We start from the raw sequence: 16,002 nt of genomic DNA, 5'->3' as shown, positions 1-16,002 counted from the left end.
AATGCCGTTGACAGCAAACCGTCAACCAGCGCCATAGCGCACAACCCCGGGAGCCATATATCCTGGGTCCTGTGGTCGATGTGTCAAAACCGATACCGGCGGGCACAGTATACCGCCGGCAAGCAACAGGTCCGGTTCTGGATACGCATGCAGCTCTGTGCCAAGCGAAACTTGGCGGTGGATTTGTGTGATAAAGCTCGTACGCGGATCTCTTCCCGGCGTGTTATAAGCAAGCGTGCGCACGGGAAGAGAGATATATGGATTATGGTGGATCATATTTCACGAGATTACCCTACACATAGGCACAGAAGATGGAGATTGTCTGAAGGTTGCGTACGTTGACGATCTTGCCTCTTTTTTTGGGGGTAATTCTCGTCGAACGTGTAACACAGCTGACTACGGTTTACAGTGAAATGAGAGTAACGTTAAGTGCTGCCACGATGCGAGACGATAATTAGTTCCGCTGACAAATGCTGTCGTTAGCAATTGCCTTAACTAATTCGCGCGTATCTAACGGTGTGAAGGTTAACAACGGTGAGATTTCATCTCGTTTCTTCGATGTAACAAATGTCCATCAGTTAATTCCCGATCGCATTGCCGTGCGATGTAGACCATCCGGTCCCGTAACGGGCTGATCATCTTCCGTGTGGGGAACTGTTCCAATTTGTTCCTTTCTCCCTGGAGTGCTTTAGAATACGTGAATTTAGACTTCCCGCTGTGTGTCACACGCAAAGTACACCGTACTCCGCCGTGCTCAGTGTTTCACCCATCACCAGCAATGCAGTCGGAAAGTGTTGCCGAAGAGACACCGCTCGAACCAACCATCGACCAACCGTACCAACCGTCGGCCGTGGATCACCGAAACAATCGGTGCCGGAAGCGTCTACTACACCTTGGGGACAGTCTGTTTTCACTGTTCGTGATTACGCCGCTGGTCGTGGCACATTGGCGCGGTACCTGGTGTTGGATGGATTTGAATGGGCCTCACTTTCCCGGCTGGTTGTGCTTTGTGCTGGGGTTCACCCTGCACACTACGTTCGCATTGCTACGGGAACCACTGAATGCAGCCCTTGCCCTAGCCCGGAATGCTCCGAAAAGTCGGTGGAAAACCTTCAAACGATGGCTCGGAAATCGGATGTACACGTACGCGTTCAGTATGGCCTGTTTGATGCATTGGCGCGGTGGATGGAATGTGATGGAATTGTATTTTGGTGAGTTACATTTACGCTGCGAATGTGCAAAAAAACCCGTCCGACCGGATGAGAAAGACACATCGAGATTAGAGCGCTAAAATGTAAATGAGTGATCGCAACTGGTTAATGGATTTGTATGCATTATCATAAATAAGTTTGATCAGTAGAGTAATTAGTGGAATACACACATGAAGAAAACGTGCTAAAACACGTGTTATTATGAGATAATGCACCGCTGGAAAGAGGCTAAAATGTGATCAATATTGTGCATGGTGTGAGCCTTTGAACCTTTCAAACAACGTAAAAATCAGTGAATCAATTCACTGAAACTCGAATAAATTATAATTATTATAAATATTTGTTTAATTTTAAATAGTTGATATCATCAATCCATGATCGATACTGCAATGCGTTAAGGGGACATTACAAACGTGACATTCTAGGCAAATAAAATTATATTAAAACTTCAAAAAACAGTACCCACAAAAAGGACCAAGGAAGGGGTCTGGACTGAAGTCCTCCATTTATAATTGCCGTACCATTCATAACTCATAACGAGCCCAACCAGCAGCCCTCTTACGCTTGATGAGTATTTATCAACGCGTGTTTTTGTGCTGGAAGATAAAATCCATAGCAAATCACCTCTCCCAAACCACGGCCCATCATTCCCCATTTTTCCCTCCCCCAAACACTAACGGTTTCGCTGTACCCGGCGTTATACAGTTCCAGCTTGCAATGACATCATAAATTAACCTGTAAAAGCTACATCCATTTTATAGCCGGGTGCCCATTTATTCTCGCCGGGTTTTGCTAAAAATAGTGACAGAGTGTGTGCAGTAGTAAAAACGAATTTCCACTCCTTGCGCGTGGCCGTTTTTTTCCTCCCTTTTGTAATTTTTCATCCTCGATTGATAGTGCCACAAGCTTTCACCAAAAGAGGTGCAGAAATGGAGCGCAAAGCTTCTGTGAAATGCGATTATTTTATCCTGTTTTTTTTGCATTTAACAAATAGCTTAGCAAACGTATTGGACGCTCGATCAGGCAAGAAACGAAGGTGGAATGCATGCTGCCAATCAACCTTTGTGGCTAGTTTTACACACATTACGTACACACAATTACGTGGTACCGTGACGATAGTATAATTGCACACGGCGTCCTCGGTCAGCCGGCCGCGCCAAGCGACAGCTGCCTGCCTGCCTCAAGTACAATTGCTACCATTAGCACCATTTAGCGTGTGTCCGAGGATCAAACACCGATGTAAAGGGTGGACGAAGGCGGTAGAAAACGGTTTCGTATGTCGAGCGATCTCTAATCGATTATTTAATCGTTAATTAAATCAGCAATATGTAATACGTACGCGCTGCAGTGTGCAAAACTTCGTTTTGCAGCGTGCGCTGATGTTTCTGTCCAATAATTATCACACAGTGACAATTCTAGTTTGTTTAGCTCAATTCCCAACGCGGCGAAACACAGACAATGAATACGCATTTTATGTGCATCCTTCCATTTTGATTGCCTTTCCCATTCAGCTGTGTCTGCGTTTTTGTGTAATCTTTCATCCCATCCGACTAATGGTGCTCTTTCGATTTTTATCTTTCTCGCAGCGTTCAATCTACTGCCAGCCTTATCAATATCGGCGTTCTGTCTCCTCGGCCTAGTGTGGGCAAAATCGGTCCGAAATTTACTAGCGCCACCATTCATCATCCTCACCGATCGAAAGGAGGCAATGTTTAGCTTTCCGACGCGCTTCAGGATGAAGGTAAATATTAGCAAACTATTAAATCGATTATCGCGCCACGAAAGCGCGCGTTTTTGGAGAGGTACCATCATTGGGGGGGTGGCTTTGTTTTGGTTTTCTGGGAAGGCGAGATGGGTTGGATAGACAGAGTAACGTTTGCTTTGAAGTAAAGAACTCATCAGAAAAATTAAGACAGCCTAAAGCCATCGGTTATGGTTGTTATGGTTGATATCAACATATTACTTAAAGGAGTGAAAGGAGTAAATATAAAATAAAATAAATAATGATCTTTATCTTTCTTTTCCAATTTCTATCACTACTGAGGAGTGACTTTCAGTAGCTCTCCCGTTTCGTTAATTAATTTTTAATGATCGATTACAAAATCTCATCAAACTCTTACTCAGGGCATTTTATATTACAAATGCATCATAAAATAACCATAAAACAACACACTACACTGTATAGGATGGTCAACGTACTACCAGGAAATAAATTCCCACCCTAAACACCCGCGTAAAATTGATTTCTTCTACATCACAAACGCACCATACACCCGGCACCGAATACATGACGCTTTCCAGTGAAAAATAATCGATCATACGCTGGAAGCGATGATAAGCGACCGATTGACAATGATGCTAAATTAAAAGGCGCCGACCAGGGTTTATCATCGTGCTTAAAATGGTCCGAACGGATGACTCTTTGTCTCCGCAGCACATAAGGCTATCACGTGTAGCCTTTTTCGACACTTTAAAGAAGCTTCTATATTTATAAAACCCACAACCATCTATTGTGTTGCTGCGTGATATAGCAACTGCAAGCAAAAGGGAAAAATAGCGTGTGAAAATCATGATGTTGACATGTCTTCATAAGAAACCTAATTTCTCATGCCAATGATTCTCATGATGAATGTAATGATTAAAATAAAAAAAAAACAAAGACAAGAAAGTCTTGTCTATTTTTCTTTTAATAGCTACAAATTGATCTGTTGATTGCATACCTTTCGGGGCTTCATTATCGTTGCCGATATGAAAGTATTAGCCTTATCAAATAAAACAGTACATCCAGTGACAGACGTTAAACCTTGATTGCCCGACGATAAAAAAGTGCTTCGCAAAAGAACCTTCGTGAAACCAATCAGAAACAGAAGTGAAACACGATCTCCGCCAATGATTTGCTTTGTTTCAGCACCTTCAACTCAAATCTGTGGGCTTATTTTTTATTGAAAAAAAAATTCGCAAAAGTAGCGGTGACGTTCGCAACTTCGTTAATGAGTGCTGCTACTGAGCTGTGGCCGCTCGTAGCGACCGAATAGGACACCTATCCAGTTGGAAATCAAATCATGCCATGGGCTTAGATAACCCGGAACAATGTGACAGTTGTGTCTGCGTCTGCGCCATCCTCGCTGCAAGATTGCAGATGCTCGCGTGCGAGAAAGCTTATCATTTTGCAATGTCCAGAGATAGTACCATTTAGTGGAGAAGGGTGCCGCCGTATGCAGAAATATCTCCAATACGAAATTTGTTTTATGAACTATGGACAAGGTACTTAATAGTGACGCACTGATGAAACTGTCAACTAGTTACCGTTTCGCTCATCATCATTATCGGGCCCAAACTTATCATTCTGGACGAATATCTGTAAACGTAGTTCTTCGGGAAAGAATTATCGCGTAAAACGTGGAACCAGGATCCGTCGAAGTGTCACGTTAAGGGCGTGGTAAGCTCGTGGGATGCAGAGCCACTCACGATGATAAGACCGCGGACACAACCCCGCGCACACTATGTCCACAACAATCTTATCGATACCAATCCAAGCGTAGCAGATCTGTGAAACAGATGCATCTTACACCACGGCACCTGACAGCATCTCTCCAAGCGCTCTCCATGGATGACAGCCGCTTTCGGGACAGCCGCTTGGTGCAGACGTATGGGGACGAAGTTCATGGAGAGAGGCAACCGACAGCCCATCACGGTGGCACATAAACAAAGCCACCACGATGAAACTATAAAACCATTGACATACTTCCGACCGTCAGTCTTCCAATCGGTGTCGGTCCGCGGTGAAGCAACAGTACGAGAGTACGATTAGCCTGCGCAGTTCAGTGACAACAGTGCGTCTGAAGAAGCATTCACGCTCGGCAGCAAACATCGAACATCGTGTGTCCAGTGTCGCTTCAAGTTGAACGCTGGAGTAGTTTAGTGAGACGCCATTGCGTCTAGTTTTCCGTAGCGATAGTGCTACCCCCCGTGCATGTGAATGTACAGCAACAGGACTAAACGGCCAAGAACACGCCCAACCAGTGCTAGAGTGCGTGAACGATTTGGGACATTATTGTGCCGGGTGCGAGAGTATCGATCGCGAGATCCCGACTCCTGATCAGTTGGTTTGCTTGGAAAGTTCCGACGCTTTTCGTGTATCTGCTCGACATCTTGTCTTTATAAGCTTTGCAGTATGCGTGGTAGTTTCCTGAGGCTCGATCAGATCACCGGCAGTGCCCGCAAGACATTGGACATCGATGAACCGAAGGTGCCGGATATCGTTAACAACATCTATGCAGCGCTCGTGATCGGTCCACTGGTGATATGCTACTGGCGTGGCACATGGAATCTGATGGACAAGCTGCTCTTCCCGCACGATGAAGAGCTGCGCATGATCGCACTGCTAGTGGCCGGCATTGGAGGTCATCTGCTGTTTATGTTGCTGCAGTCGAACCTTCAACGGTGGCTCGATGTGGAAGAACGGCCGGTATCGTTCTATCTCCTGTCGCGCGTCTACACCTACATCTACGGTGCGATGTGTGTCGGTACCTGGCGTGGTGGTTGGATACTGATCGATCGTTACGCACCATCGAGCTTGGTGTTCTTTATCGAAGCGTCCATAGTGGCGCTGCTGCTGTTGGGTTCGGTGCAGAGCTTTTGCAACGTTGCCGGTGCACCATTTGTCAATGATTCACCGGACGGTTACTTTGACGTTCCGACGTACTTCAAATCAAAGGTAAGCTGCTACGCCAAGTGTCAATCTACGCTGACGTCCCGAAACATAGAACCGGGGCCTATATCCGTATGTTGAGCAGGGGGATTTTCCCTTATCTATCGTGCACCTTTTATTTGATACACGATCGATGTGGAGGAGGAAGGTTTGCTATTTGTTCGATTAGTTGCTACCGAGGAATACATATCTACCTACTTGATCTACTTTGCCATTTGTTTATGAGGACACTGGGGTGATGGTTTATTTAATGGAGGAACTACAAGTGTTCCACCGTAAGCTGTCACGAGTTTTATAATCAACAGTATCAGTAATAAAAAGTAATATTAATCTTACTAGAGAAAGAGACACATTGCGATGATCCGGAACGCCATACGTGATAGGACTAAAATAACTGTTACATATTACTACAGCCCATCCTGTTGCAGCATTCAATGAACTGAATGGAATTTTACCTTGAAAGCATTTAATCACACTCCGCATGCACCGATGCAGCGCTACAATCCCATCCACAAAACCAACGCATCCACATCAAAGCGCCATATGTGTAATCGCATCAATAGGGAAAATTTTCCATCACCGGTTATCGGAACCGGCCACCGTTTGGTGCGTGCTATTGCTGATACGATGAAACAAACCGTCCTGTCAAATTCTTCAGTTCGTCACCTCGCACCGGACCTACACCAAAGCAAGGCGCTAGTGAACGCATCAAGCGTGCGTGCACTGCACGGGCTCCATTACGCGACCGTCACTCAACCCGACAGTCGTCCGGCAGAGTATACAGGCGGGACTGATCTCTTTATTGCCCTGATAACGCGCCAGTATGCGTTTGATAATCGGGTGCGACCTAGACGCTGCTCTCGCTTACTCTCCACGCTGCCACGATGTCACGCGCACATCCGAGCCACTCACCAGAGTTCGCTTCAAGCTGGCCACCGTCCCTACTTGTGCTCGTTCCAATGCGCAGGGACGCAGCATCAACTCCACTACCGAGTGGCCGGCCAACACATACCCAAATGCGTACACACGATCATGAAGCCAAACAAATCAAAGCTTCCGTTTTGGGCGGAACGTTTCTTCGGTTCTTCGAGAATGTGTCACGAGATCTTCTGTAAACTAGTGTGCTATTTTACTGGAATGGTACGAACATACTTCTCTTATTCAAATATTTTCCTATACACAATAAGGCCATAACGAGAGTTCGCTAGAATATTCTACTTCTCCTCAGCTCAACTATCTGGCATCTAGAAATTTCTTGTGTCGATGAAACTATATTGTTGAGTCATCGAGCTAGAAGGCTTATCAGGCCGTCTAACCAGTGATGTAAGATTGTAATTTTAGTGACAATTACCAATATGTACGGGATGACATTTGTCACTTGGTGTACGTGATGAGATCAAGACTTCAGGATGCTTAGACGTAGAGTATTAAGTATAACCCTAGTCTATTCTAGGGTTTGTAGGTTAAATTGTACCAGTGTGTGGTACTAAACTCCAAACTCTACCAGAATGCTAAATTCTAGGCTAGACACGGTATTATAGAGACTGAACGCTAGAATTTCAACATATTAAGAATTTGCATTAGAGATCCTTGAAGAGATTCAAAATTAAGACGACATCTTCAGAACAGCGAGAGAATACTTCAGGTATTGTACAAAACAATATCTTTGCAATATCCCAAGAGCATTCAACAATAACATATCAAACTCAGACACTCTAGGGTGCTAGACCAACCGCTAATGAAAAGTATTGCACGATGCAGCGACAGATGCATTCCGCCTCCCCTAAATGCATTTGAACATCGTACCCAAAAACGCTTCAACGCTTGATTGTTGATGTGAAGTTGAAGTTGAAACCTTTACCGAACATCGCTACAGATTTCGCAAATGCTTCAAACCACAACACATTTCGGAACGTCAACAAATCTTCGCATCACGTTACACACATGAGCAAGGGGCAAGACCCACATCCCACAGAGTAGCAGGCACAGTGCACAGATATGGTTGCATTGCCCCGGGCCATGGTTTGCAGTTGCAAGGTGTACAAATAATCACTACCGCTGGCCGGCTGGGTAGGTTTATGTACTGATCTAGAACGGGGAGTACCGGTGGTGTTGGAGGTAGTACAACACTAAAGCCGTCTAAACCGGACCAACAGGCGATCGTACTGTGTGGTACGCAATGCGCTAGAAGACGCAATCACGCACATTACGGAAAGGGACACCAACAGTCGTTAGTGTGTACAAGAGTCAGTTTAACTCCAGATCAGTATTATCCATGCTGTCTCACTTATACACCCACAAACACACGCACACACGCTGGATACGGTGTGGAACAACGGAGATATAGAAGGGGATGTTTAGCTCGAAGATCCCTACCCTGTCGGTGGGTGGTGTGGCGGTGGTTCACTCGTCAGCTGCGATGACGACCACGATCGCATTCTGGCGTGACAGTGGCGCATAAACGTCCTACACACTCGTGTACCGAGCAGACGGGAACCGTACGCCGTGCGGCAAAAAGCCAAAACCCGACCAGTCCCGTCCAGTTTGATTAGAACAATTTGGATGATAACAGTCCATTCCCGATCTACGGCTGATTCGGATGATTCGGGCTAATCTGATTACTCTGATCCCGTGCTGCCAGCCGATCGGTACCGCATCGGACGCTCCCGTTACGCGCTTCATTAAAGTGTTGTCGTACCGCGAATCCTGTGGGCGATTCACCCATCTTCAGGATCGGTTGTGGCGGTAGCCTTCCTCTTGAAAATCTTGAAGCCTTCCGCCATTCGAATCCATGCAGTGTGTGCGGGTTAGCGGGTTTTATCGTGCGTCCCATCGTTTCTTTGTACGGTTTGAAAAAGTGCGTGTCGGGTGACATCAGAGTGCGCCGAAAGTGACCAAGCGCGTACGGATATCAATTGGATTAGCATTAAATTGAACGCAGCACATTAGCGCACACCAAGGGGACCCGGTGCCCATTACAAGTGATTTATTCAAATTATGAGCCGCAAAAAGTTACGCTACACAACTGTCGCCTAACGGAACCGATAGGCCGGCGTTTTGTTTTCTCTGTGCGGTTCTCAAGGTTGTCTAGAAAACGCTGTGTGTGTGTGAGAATTTCTTTGCGTTTTATGCGTTATACTTGGAGAGATAAATAAAATAAATCCCAAACTAGAAAAAGGTAGTGCCAGTGGTAAGAATCGATAAGCAAAGTGCAAAACTCAGGGAAAGGATAAGGATGTATCAACAAGGAAAGATTGATCATTACCATCATGCAATGCAATTCGCTTGAAAGTGACCCATCCATATGCCGATCGCTCCAGTTTTTATTACACGCCATACTGATATTTATTGTGCTATATTGACTTGTGATAAGAGTCGCTACTAAGGTAGTCAAATCGGTTCCGAAGACTTGTTACCGATAGCAACAAATACCTCGCGCTATTGATAAATTCTTAAATCAAAACGCATCATAACAATTCGACATTGTTTTATACCACTTCGTAAAGGCGTCATAAAGATATTTCCTTAATAGACCATACAAGATCACCAAATTGGATCTTGTCCAATTTTTTTTTTCATGGTGCAAGTAGTATATACTTGATGATAAAGATTTAGTTCCACCTTGATAACAGCGCTCAAGTTCTCAACCATATTGTTTCTTTTTTTTTTGTTACGGCACATATGTTTTCCTTTTTTTTTTGTTGGCGGATAGGAAGTTACTCCACACCAGGAAGAAATCATTCGCTTGCGCTTATCAGCACTCTATCAGCTTATCAAATTTTTGGGGAAACATTGCCTTACACCTTCACATAAATATATTCTTTTCGGAGCACTCTCACAAGAGTCTCCGGTTGCCATTTACGGTGGTAATGATCAAGCGTGAACATCCTTCCTTTTCGCTGACCGTGAAATGTAGCGGCTTGAGACACGCAGGTTAAACAACGACTGCTTTAGTTTTCATACCCACAGTTCCAGTGACTCACACGACGGTGCGTACTGTGCTCGTTGCGCTGGATGACGTTGCGAAGGTGTTGGTTGATTGGTGCCGTGACGTTCTCCCGTGCGCAATTGCTAGCGACCAAACAGACAACGCTGGAAATGAGTTGAACGCGTCAAGGGGGGGAGAGAGTGTTTTTTTTTCTCGTCAAAGCGTACTAGCATTACTAGGTAGTGCATGTGCTAACGCCTTGGAACTACGGTAAGCGTATGCTGTGCCGCAAGTGGATAAGAAAAAGTGAATGTACTACGCAAGGAACGTCGGTGTGGCGTATCGATAGCGCCACGCTACTACTGCACTGATTACCGCGTGTACGCGGTAACGCATCGGACCACCGGGACCGGGTGGTGGTGTTTCTAGTGCCGTACGGTAGTAGTGTGGAGAAGAAGCTCCACGATCAGGTTTCCGTGATCCCCACACCGGAACGGTAACCGGCAGCATGCGGGGTAGTATCGCCGGCATTGAGGACGGTATTACCGGCACACCGTTCAAACCGAGCTACCATGGGCTGATGCTGGAGCTGATTGACTACCTGTATGCGTCGCTGGTTGTGGCCCCGCTCGTGGTATGCTACTGGCGGGGGACCTGGAATCTGATGGGCGAGTACATCTACCCATCGGACGTAACTACCAGCCTGATCGTATCCCTTGCCATCGGTATCGTCGGCCATCTCGTGTTCAACATCTTCCAATCGACGCTACGGCAGTATCTGAATGCGGACAAACACCGGATAGCGTACTACATTGGGTCGCGCATGTACACCACCATCTATGGGGTCGTATGCGTTAACGGTTGGCGTGGTGGTTGGCAGCTGATCGACCTATACACAACACACGACGTCCTGTACGTGGTGCTCATCACGCTCGGCTGTCTATTTATCCTGGCCTGTCTTAAGGGTGTGCGCAATGTGATGGGGACACCGTTTCTCATCATCAATGACTCGAGACGGGAGTACTTTGACGTACCGACGTACTTCAAGCTAACGGTGAGCAGCATGTAACATTGTGCGCGACGCTAGGATTCTGTACGAACTTGACTTGAAACCTCGGTCGAAGATGGCACCCTTGGTTAATAGATAATTATTTTACTGTGTTTATGTTTATAAAACGATACTTCAAAACAGCTTTACGGTGAGATGTTTTCACCGCACAAAACAGATAACCACACCAACCAGGAACAATAAAAAACAGTTTACCAAATAAAGGAATAAACAAGCAACGTGAATTCTACTGGTGGTCGGCAAAAGGCCATAACGCAACTGCAAATAAATTGCATCCTTGCTAGCGCGTCCAATCAACTCATCACGATGATAGCTAATCGTTTAAGCATTTTTAAGTGTTTACTTCCTTATCATGACCGTAACTGGTGTCTTTAATTGTTTGACTCGCATACCAGGCGCTCGCTTACCGTTAAGCCACTGTTAAGTCATTGTTGCATGCATTAGATCGGATCTCTGGACTACACGTGCGACACGAGGGGTTCGCTCGTTAGCCCCAAACCCGAACAAATAGAATTGTCCTTCGAGATGATTCCTACCTTCCGTGTGATTCCGTTCATTATTCTATCTTTCACACGGAAGATGTGGCATGTTGTAATCCTGGACATTGAACGGGGGTTACTGATATCTCTTTGGAGAGCAAGACTTGAGAATCTAAGATTTAAAAGATATTTGATGAAAATATGCAACTGAAAAGCATTGAAGTATTATATTATTCTATTGATATAAGAGTATCAATCAAATGATTAGGTTCTTATCATTTAATTGAATTTGCAGTATTTGCAGCGATAACAGAAATATCGAATGAAATGCGTCTGTGTGCAGATTGATAAGAAAGTGATTAAAATCATTTACAGAAATACATATTGTTTTAGGGTTGTTGATAATCATATTAAACATCTTACTACCTTGAGACACCTGATAAAATTCTAACAACTTGCTTAAAATTTCCTATCCTTTCCGCAGGGCTCGAAAGATCCAGGACTTTACGTGCTGGACTGTATGTTTAGCGTGCTAGTGATCGGTTCGCTGGTGGTGTTTGTTTGGCGCGGCCTTTGGGTACTTCTGGATCTGAAACTCTTCCCAGAAGATCACGGCACATCAGCATGGGCATCAATAGTAAGTAAATCGCACACCGCACAGCTAAATGGAATACAGCATACAAACTGGTTTGGGAAGTAAAATGGCTCCACGTTCGTTGGTTGGAGCGTAAGCTTAACAATAGCAAATGGTAGCAAAAAAAAAAACGCTAATGAAGTGACAAAAGAAAACCAATCGAGAGAACTACACGGTTTTCGTAATTGAATTAAGACGGTATCATTGTCACCTTTATCGTCATGATCAATCGTAACCAACCAACGAAGCTATTTCGGGTTCTCCTATACTAGCGCATTGCAAAACGGGGCAAGAACACATTTTGACAAGACCACGCACGGACAACGGAAGACGATTTTTGCTTATATCTTTTCTCCTCTGCTCCATTTGCTAGATTATAGGTTATGGAGTGACTGGGGTGACCTTCTCGTTGCAGCCACTAATGCGATTTACCTGTGACCGGTTGACCGGTTTCTGGCGTGTGGTCGTCGCGGATATGTTCCTATTCTTCAGCTTCATTGGCACAATCAACGTGTGGCGAGGTATCTGGCAAGCGCTCGATACATTTTTTCTGCCAAGTAAGTTTGCAGCTTTTTCACCACATTGATCTTGAATGTTATTAATGATCCTTTTGTTGGTCCGTTTTTTGCCTTCCCCAGACGAACCATTGCTGAGCAATTGGATAACGCACGGTGCCGCACTGCTGCTGCTGATTTTGCTGAACTGCTCCAACTCGGTGCTGGTGCGCGGTGTTTACATCGATGCAGAAGAACCAGCCGGGCAGTGTGTCGTTTTCCCCGTCTACTACATCAGGCTGTTCTTCCAGAAGGAGCGCAAGAAGAAGCAGCGCCGCCTGTTCGATGCACTCGAGCGGGCTGATCTTAACAGTACTGGCGGTGTACTACAGGACAAGAAGCATCATCATCCGCAACATCAACTTCCGCAGCAGCAACAGCAACAGCAGCAGCAGCAACAAAAGGAACCGCAACATCATCATCACATCACTGCAGATCAGAATCATCAGGTGATCCGCAACCTGGAAGCCGTACCCCTTACCATTATAGACGATCCAAAGAGCAACGGTGATCACAGTAGTCAAGCGCCTAGAATGTAAGCCTTACCCGTAAGAAGCACCTTGGACCTTAGATCCAAACAAAGGAAAAAAAAGAAGCACTGAGGTTAGCTCAATAGCCGGGCTATTGTAGCAGGAACCAAAAAGGGTAGACCAAACCTAAAAAGCCCCAACACTTCTTCCCTGTGTAATGTATTTTCGTATTACCGAGACTCCAGTTATGCATTCCACGCAAAGTATTCAAAATTGCTTAAATATAAATATAATATTTTGTTTTTCCCTTAGCACGAACTCTTCCCTCCCAGGAAAATTACCAACCAATCAGCAATTAAATCTCTTTCGCATGCATGTAGTTGTCGTTTATACGTATAGGTCCTTAAGCAAAACAACTCCTTGGAACCTAAAATGTCTCCAAGAAATCCTAGCAGTATACCGTTGAAGTTGAAGATGTATGTTTTTAGCCGTGTAAGTAACCATTAGCCGTATTAGGATGTTTTTTTTATTGTTGTTCTGTTCCGTATTCGATTAAGGACTCATACTCGCATTAATAGGCCCGGCCCCACACTGTAGTACGTGCGCGCTAAAATTTAAGCCATTAAGTTGCGATCGAAGTTTGCGTTTTTTTTTTGGAATTGGGAGTAGACACAACAACAGCAACAAAAAATGCAACACAAATGCTCCTATTTATAAATGGAATCCTAACATTCGTTTTTTTTCTTTTGTAAATATACCCCATGAATCGAAATCGTCACCCAAATCGCACATTAATTGCTTAGACTGGTAGTTGGTACTTCTCTGCCGTACCGAATCCTATCCGAAACTGATTAGTTTTTCAAGCAATATTTCATGTTTTATAACTTTTTTCCCCTGTGTAACGGACAAAAGCGGCTCTATTAAAGCGACATTCAGGATGGCTATCTGCAAAAGCATTCCAAGTTAATTAATGGCTACCAATAACAACTGAAACTATCAAATACCGTCAAGCAGGAGGAGGAAAAAAACTCACAATCAATTGACGTAATTGAAAGCAATACTGATAAGGTTCCTTGCGTTCTAGAACCCTTGCCGTGAGAGACATCTGGCAAAGAATAGCACGCACCGCATGAGCGATTTCGGTTGACTTAGGCAAAATGGCTTGCGTGTAAAATCATGCTCACTGCTTATCCAATCAAAATCTAACTCTAATTCGTTCGCAACCAACGCCGTAAGATCAAATTAATCTTACCGATTCGGTTCGTTCCCTTTGAACTTGGCACTATTTCATTCTCCTGAAGTTGGGTTCTTGACCTTCTCGCGTGTGCTTCAAGTGGCGAAACAGTGAAGACGACCAGCAGTGCTTCATTTCATATTCATACACTTACGCCATTCATTCCGTAAGCGGATATAAGCGATAGTCATTTCAATGTCACACAATTAGGAACACAGCGGCCGTATGCCGGGCATCCGCAAATACTGTCCCGTTCATTAGAATCCGCCGGCCTCGATGTAGCGGTAAACCAGTCATACACATAAATCACTTATTGGCAACATGCTGGCAGGCATTCATTGATAAATTGACGTATGGTGCTCGTGTCCATCTGTGGCATGGTACGGATCCGGGTTTGCTGGGTGGAAATGATGGGCAAAAGTATTAGCAACATCCGGGCAATCCCGATATGTCGATTCTACACACCGGAAAGGAGTGACCCTCTCCCTAGTTTTAAGCCGCTCCAGTATGACGTTTTCCTGTAATTTATTTAACTTCCCGCACTGGGCCACAACTGTAGGCCGGCTGTGTGATGCCGGCATAACCGTCGTAGTCGTTATAATGATAGAAATTTTGAAAACGCTAGCGCTAGAACGGGTTCTCTCCAACTGCGCTTTGGGCAAAAATGAATGAACGTAAATGAGCTAATTTTTATTACGATTCCATCGGAAGGGCTATTTGTTTATGTCCGTTTCATAATTTACTTTGATTTAATTAGAAAGCATTGGTCCGGTTGGGGGTTTTAACTGGGACCGTGAGCGGCGATAGAATGGGACGATCCGATTAAAACTCTCAAACGAATCGTTGCGAAGCACCAGAATGAAGGACGTTTCGGAAGAATTTGGTTGACATGGTTTGGTGTTTCGAAAAAAAAGAGGAAATATTTGAATACTTATTCGACTTGTAACAAATAGGGTTTGGAAGGGTATTATTATTAGCAAAAGAAATTTTTGGAGATCATTAAATAATGAATGATAAGATCATTACACAATTCCTACCTTAAGTATTCTGCTTAGTTTTAGTTATTATTGTGATTCTTTACTATCTTCATATATTGGAGCACATTTCAGTGTTGAGAATTGTTCTCATAATAGGATCAGAATCCTCCAAACATATGATCTTGGTTTGTTTGATTTGAAAAAAAAATCTGGAAAGATTAGTATTGCAAGAACTATTAAAGAAATCATGGAGGTTTGTCAGGAAGAATAAACTAGCTTTTGGGAGAAAAAAATGGAAGATCAATTACACAAAAGCACCCAAAAACATTCCTAGACGTATCTGAGAAATTCAAAATAAATCCAAAATAATATGACTCCTAGACGTCGATAACCTACATCGAGTGCGACAAGAAAATTCGCTTATTCTATTTTCTAGAAAATCTTCTTATTTTTACCTTTAACTATTTTAGTAATAAATCTTTTAAGTGGAAAGCATCTTAAAGACGAGATTTTAAACCATAATTACCTGACAGCTGCATTAAAAAGACTTCCATAAAAAAGGGATTTATTTTGTATTAAAAACAGCTTGCCCTTGAGACAAGCATCTCATCAATACTATGATATGTTGGTAAACGCAACATAAAAATAGCGCACGTATTTACGCAAATCAAATCACACGTTTCAGCGTAAACTTCCCCCGTTGTCAGTGACGTTCGAACGTTAATGGGTTTTCCG

At 44.3% G+C, this 16,002-nt stretch overlaps 2 protein-coding genes across 7 annotated transcripts in view; one reads left to right on the top strand and one right to left on the bottom strand.

Annotated features, from left to right (window-relative positions):
- LOC125775161 (phosphopentomutase) overlaps window positions 1–16,002 on the bottom strand; it is a 57,539-nt gene that overhangs the window by 34,859 nt on the left and 6,678 nt on the right. The window lies entirely within an intron of this gene.
- On the top strand, window positions 129–13,834 carry LOC125775166 (uncharacterized). Of its 5 annotated transcripts, none has more exons than XM_049445709.1 (5): window positions 129–1,211; window positions 2,798–2,952; window positions 11,883–12,035; window positions 12,406–12,589; window positions 12,671–13,834. In XM_049445709.1, exons 1-5 carry the CDS (start codon window positions 779–781, stop codon window positions 13,123–13,125), a joined length of 1,380 nt encoding a protein of 459 aa, XP_049301666.1. In that variant the 5' UTR covers window positions 129–778; the 3' UTR covers window positions 13,126–13,834. The 5 variants fall into 5 exon arrangements, with proteins under 5 accessions (XP_049301666.1, XP_049301670.1, XP_049301669.1 ...); XM_049445712.1 differs by lacking the exons at window positions 129–1,211; window positions 2,798–2,952 and adding exons at window positions 5,945–9,100; window positions 9,877–10,904; XM_049445711.1 differs by lacking the exons at window positions 129–1,211; window positions 2,798–2,952 and adding exons at window positions 5,945–9,112; window positions 9,877–10,904.

The sequence above is a fragment of the Anopheles funestus genome, chromosome 2RL, assembly GCF_943734845.2.
Source record: "Anopheles funestus chromosome 2RL, idAnoFuneDA-416_04, whole genome shotgun sequence".
NCBI lineage: Eukaryota > Metazoa > Arthropoda > Insecta > Diptera > Culicidae > Anopheles > Anopheles funestus.
Note: the sequence above shows the minus strand (reverse complement) of the source record. Positions and strands in the feature narration are given on the sequence as shown.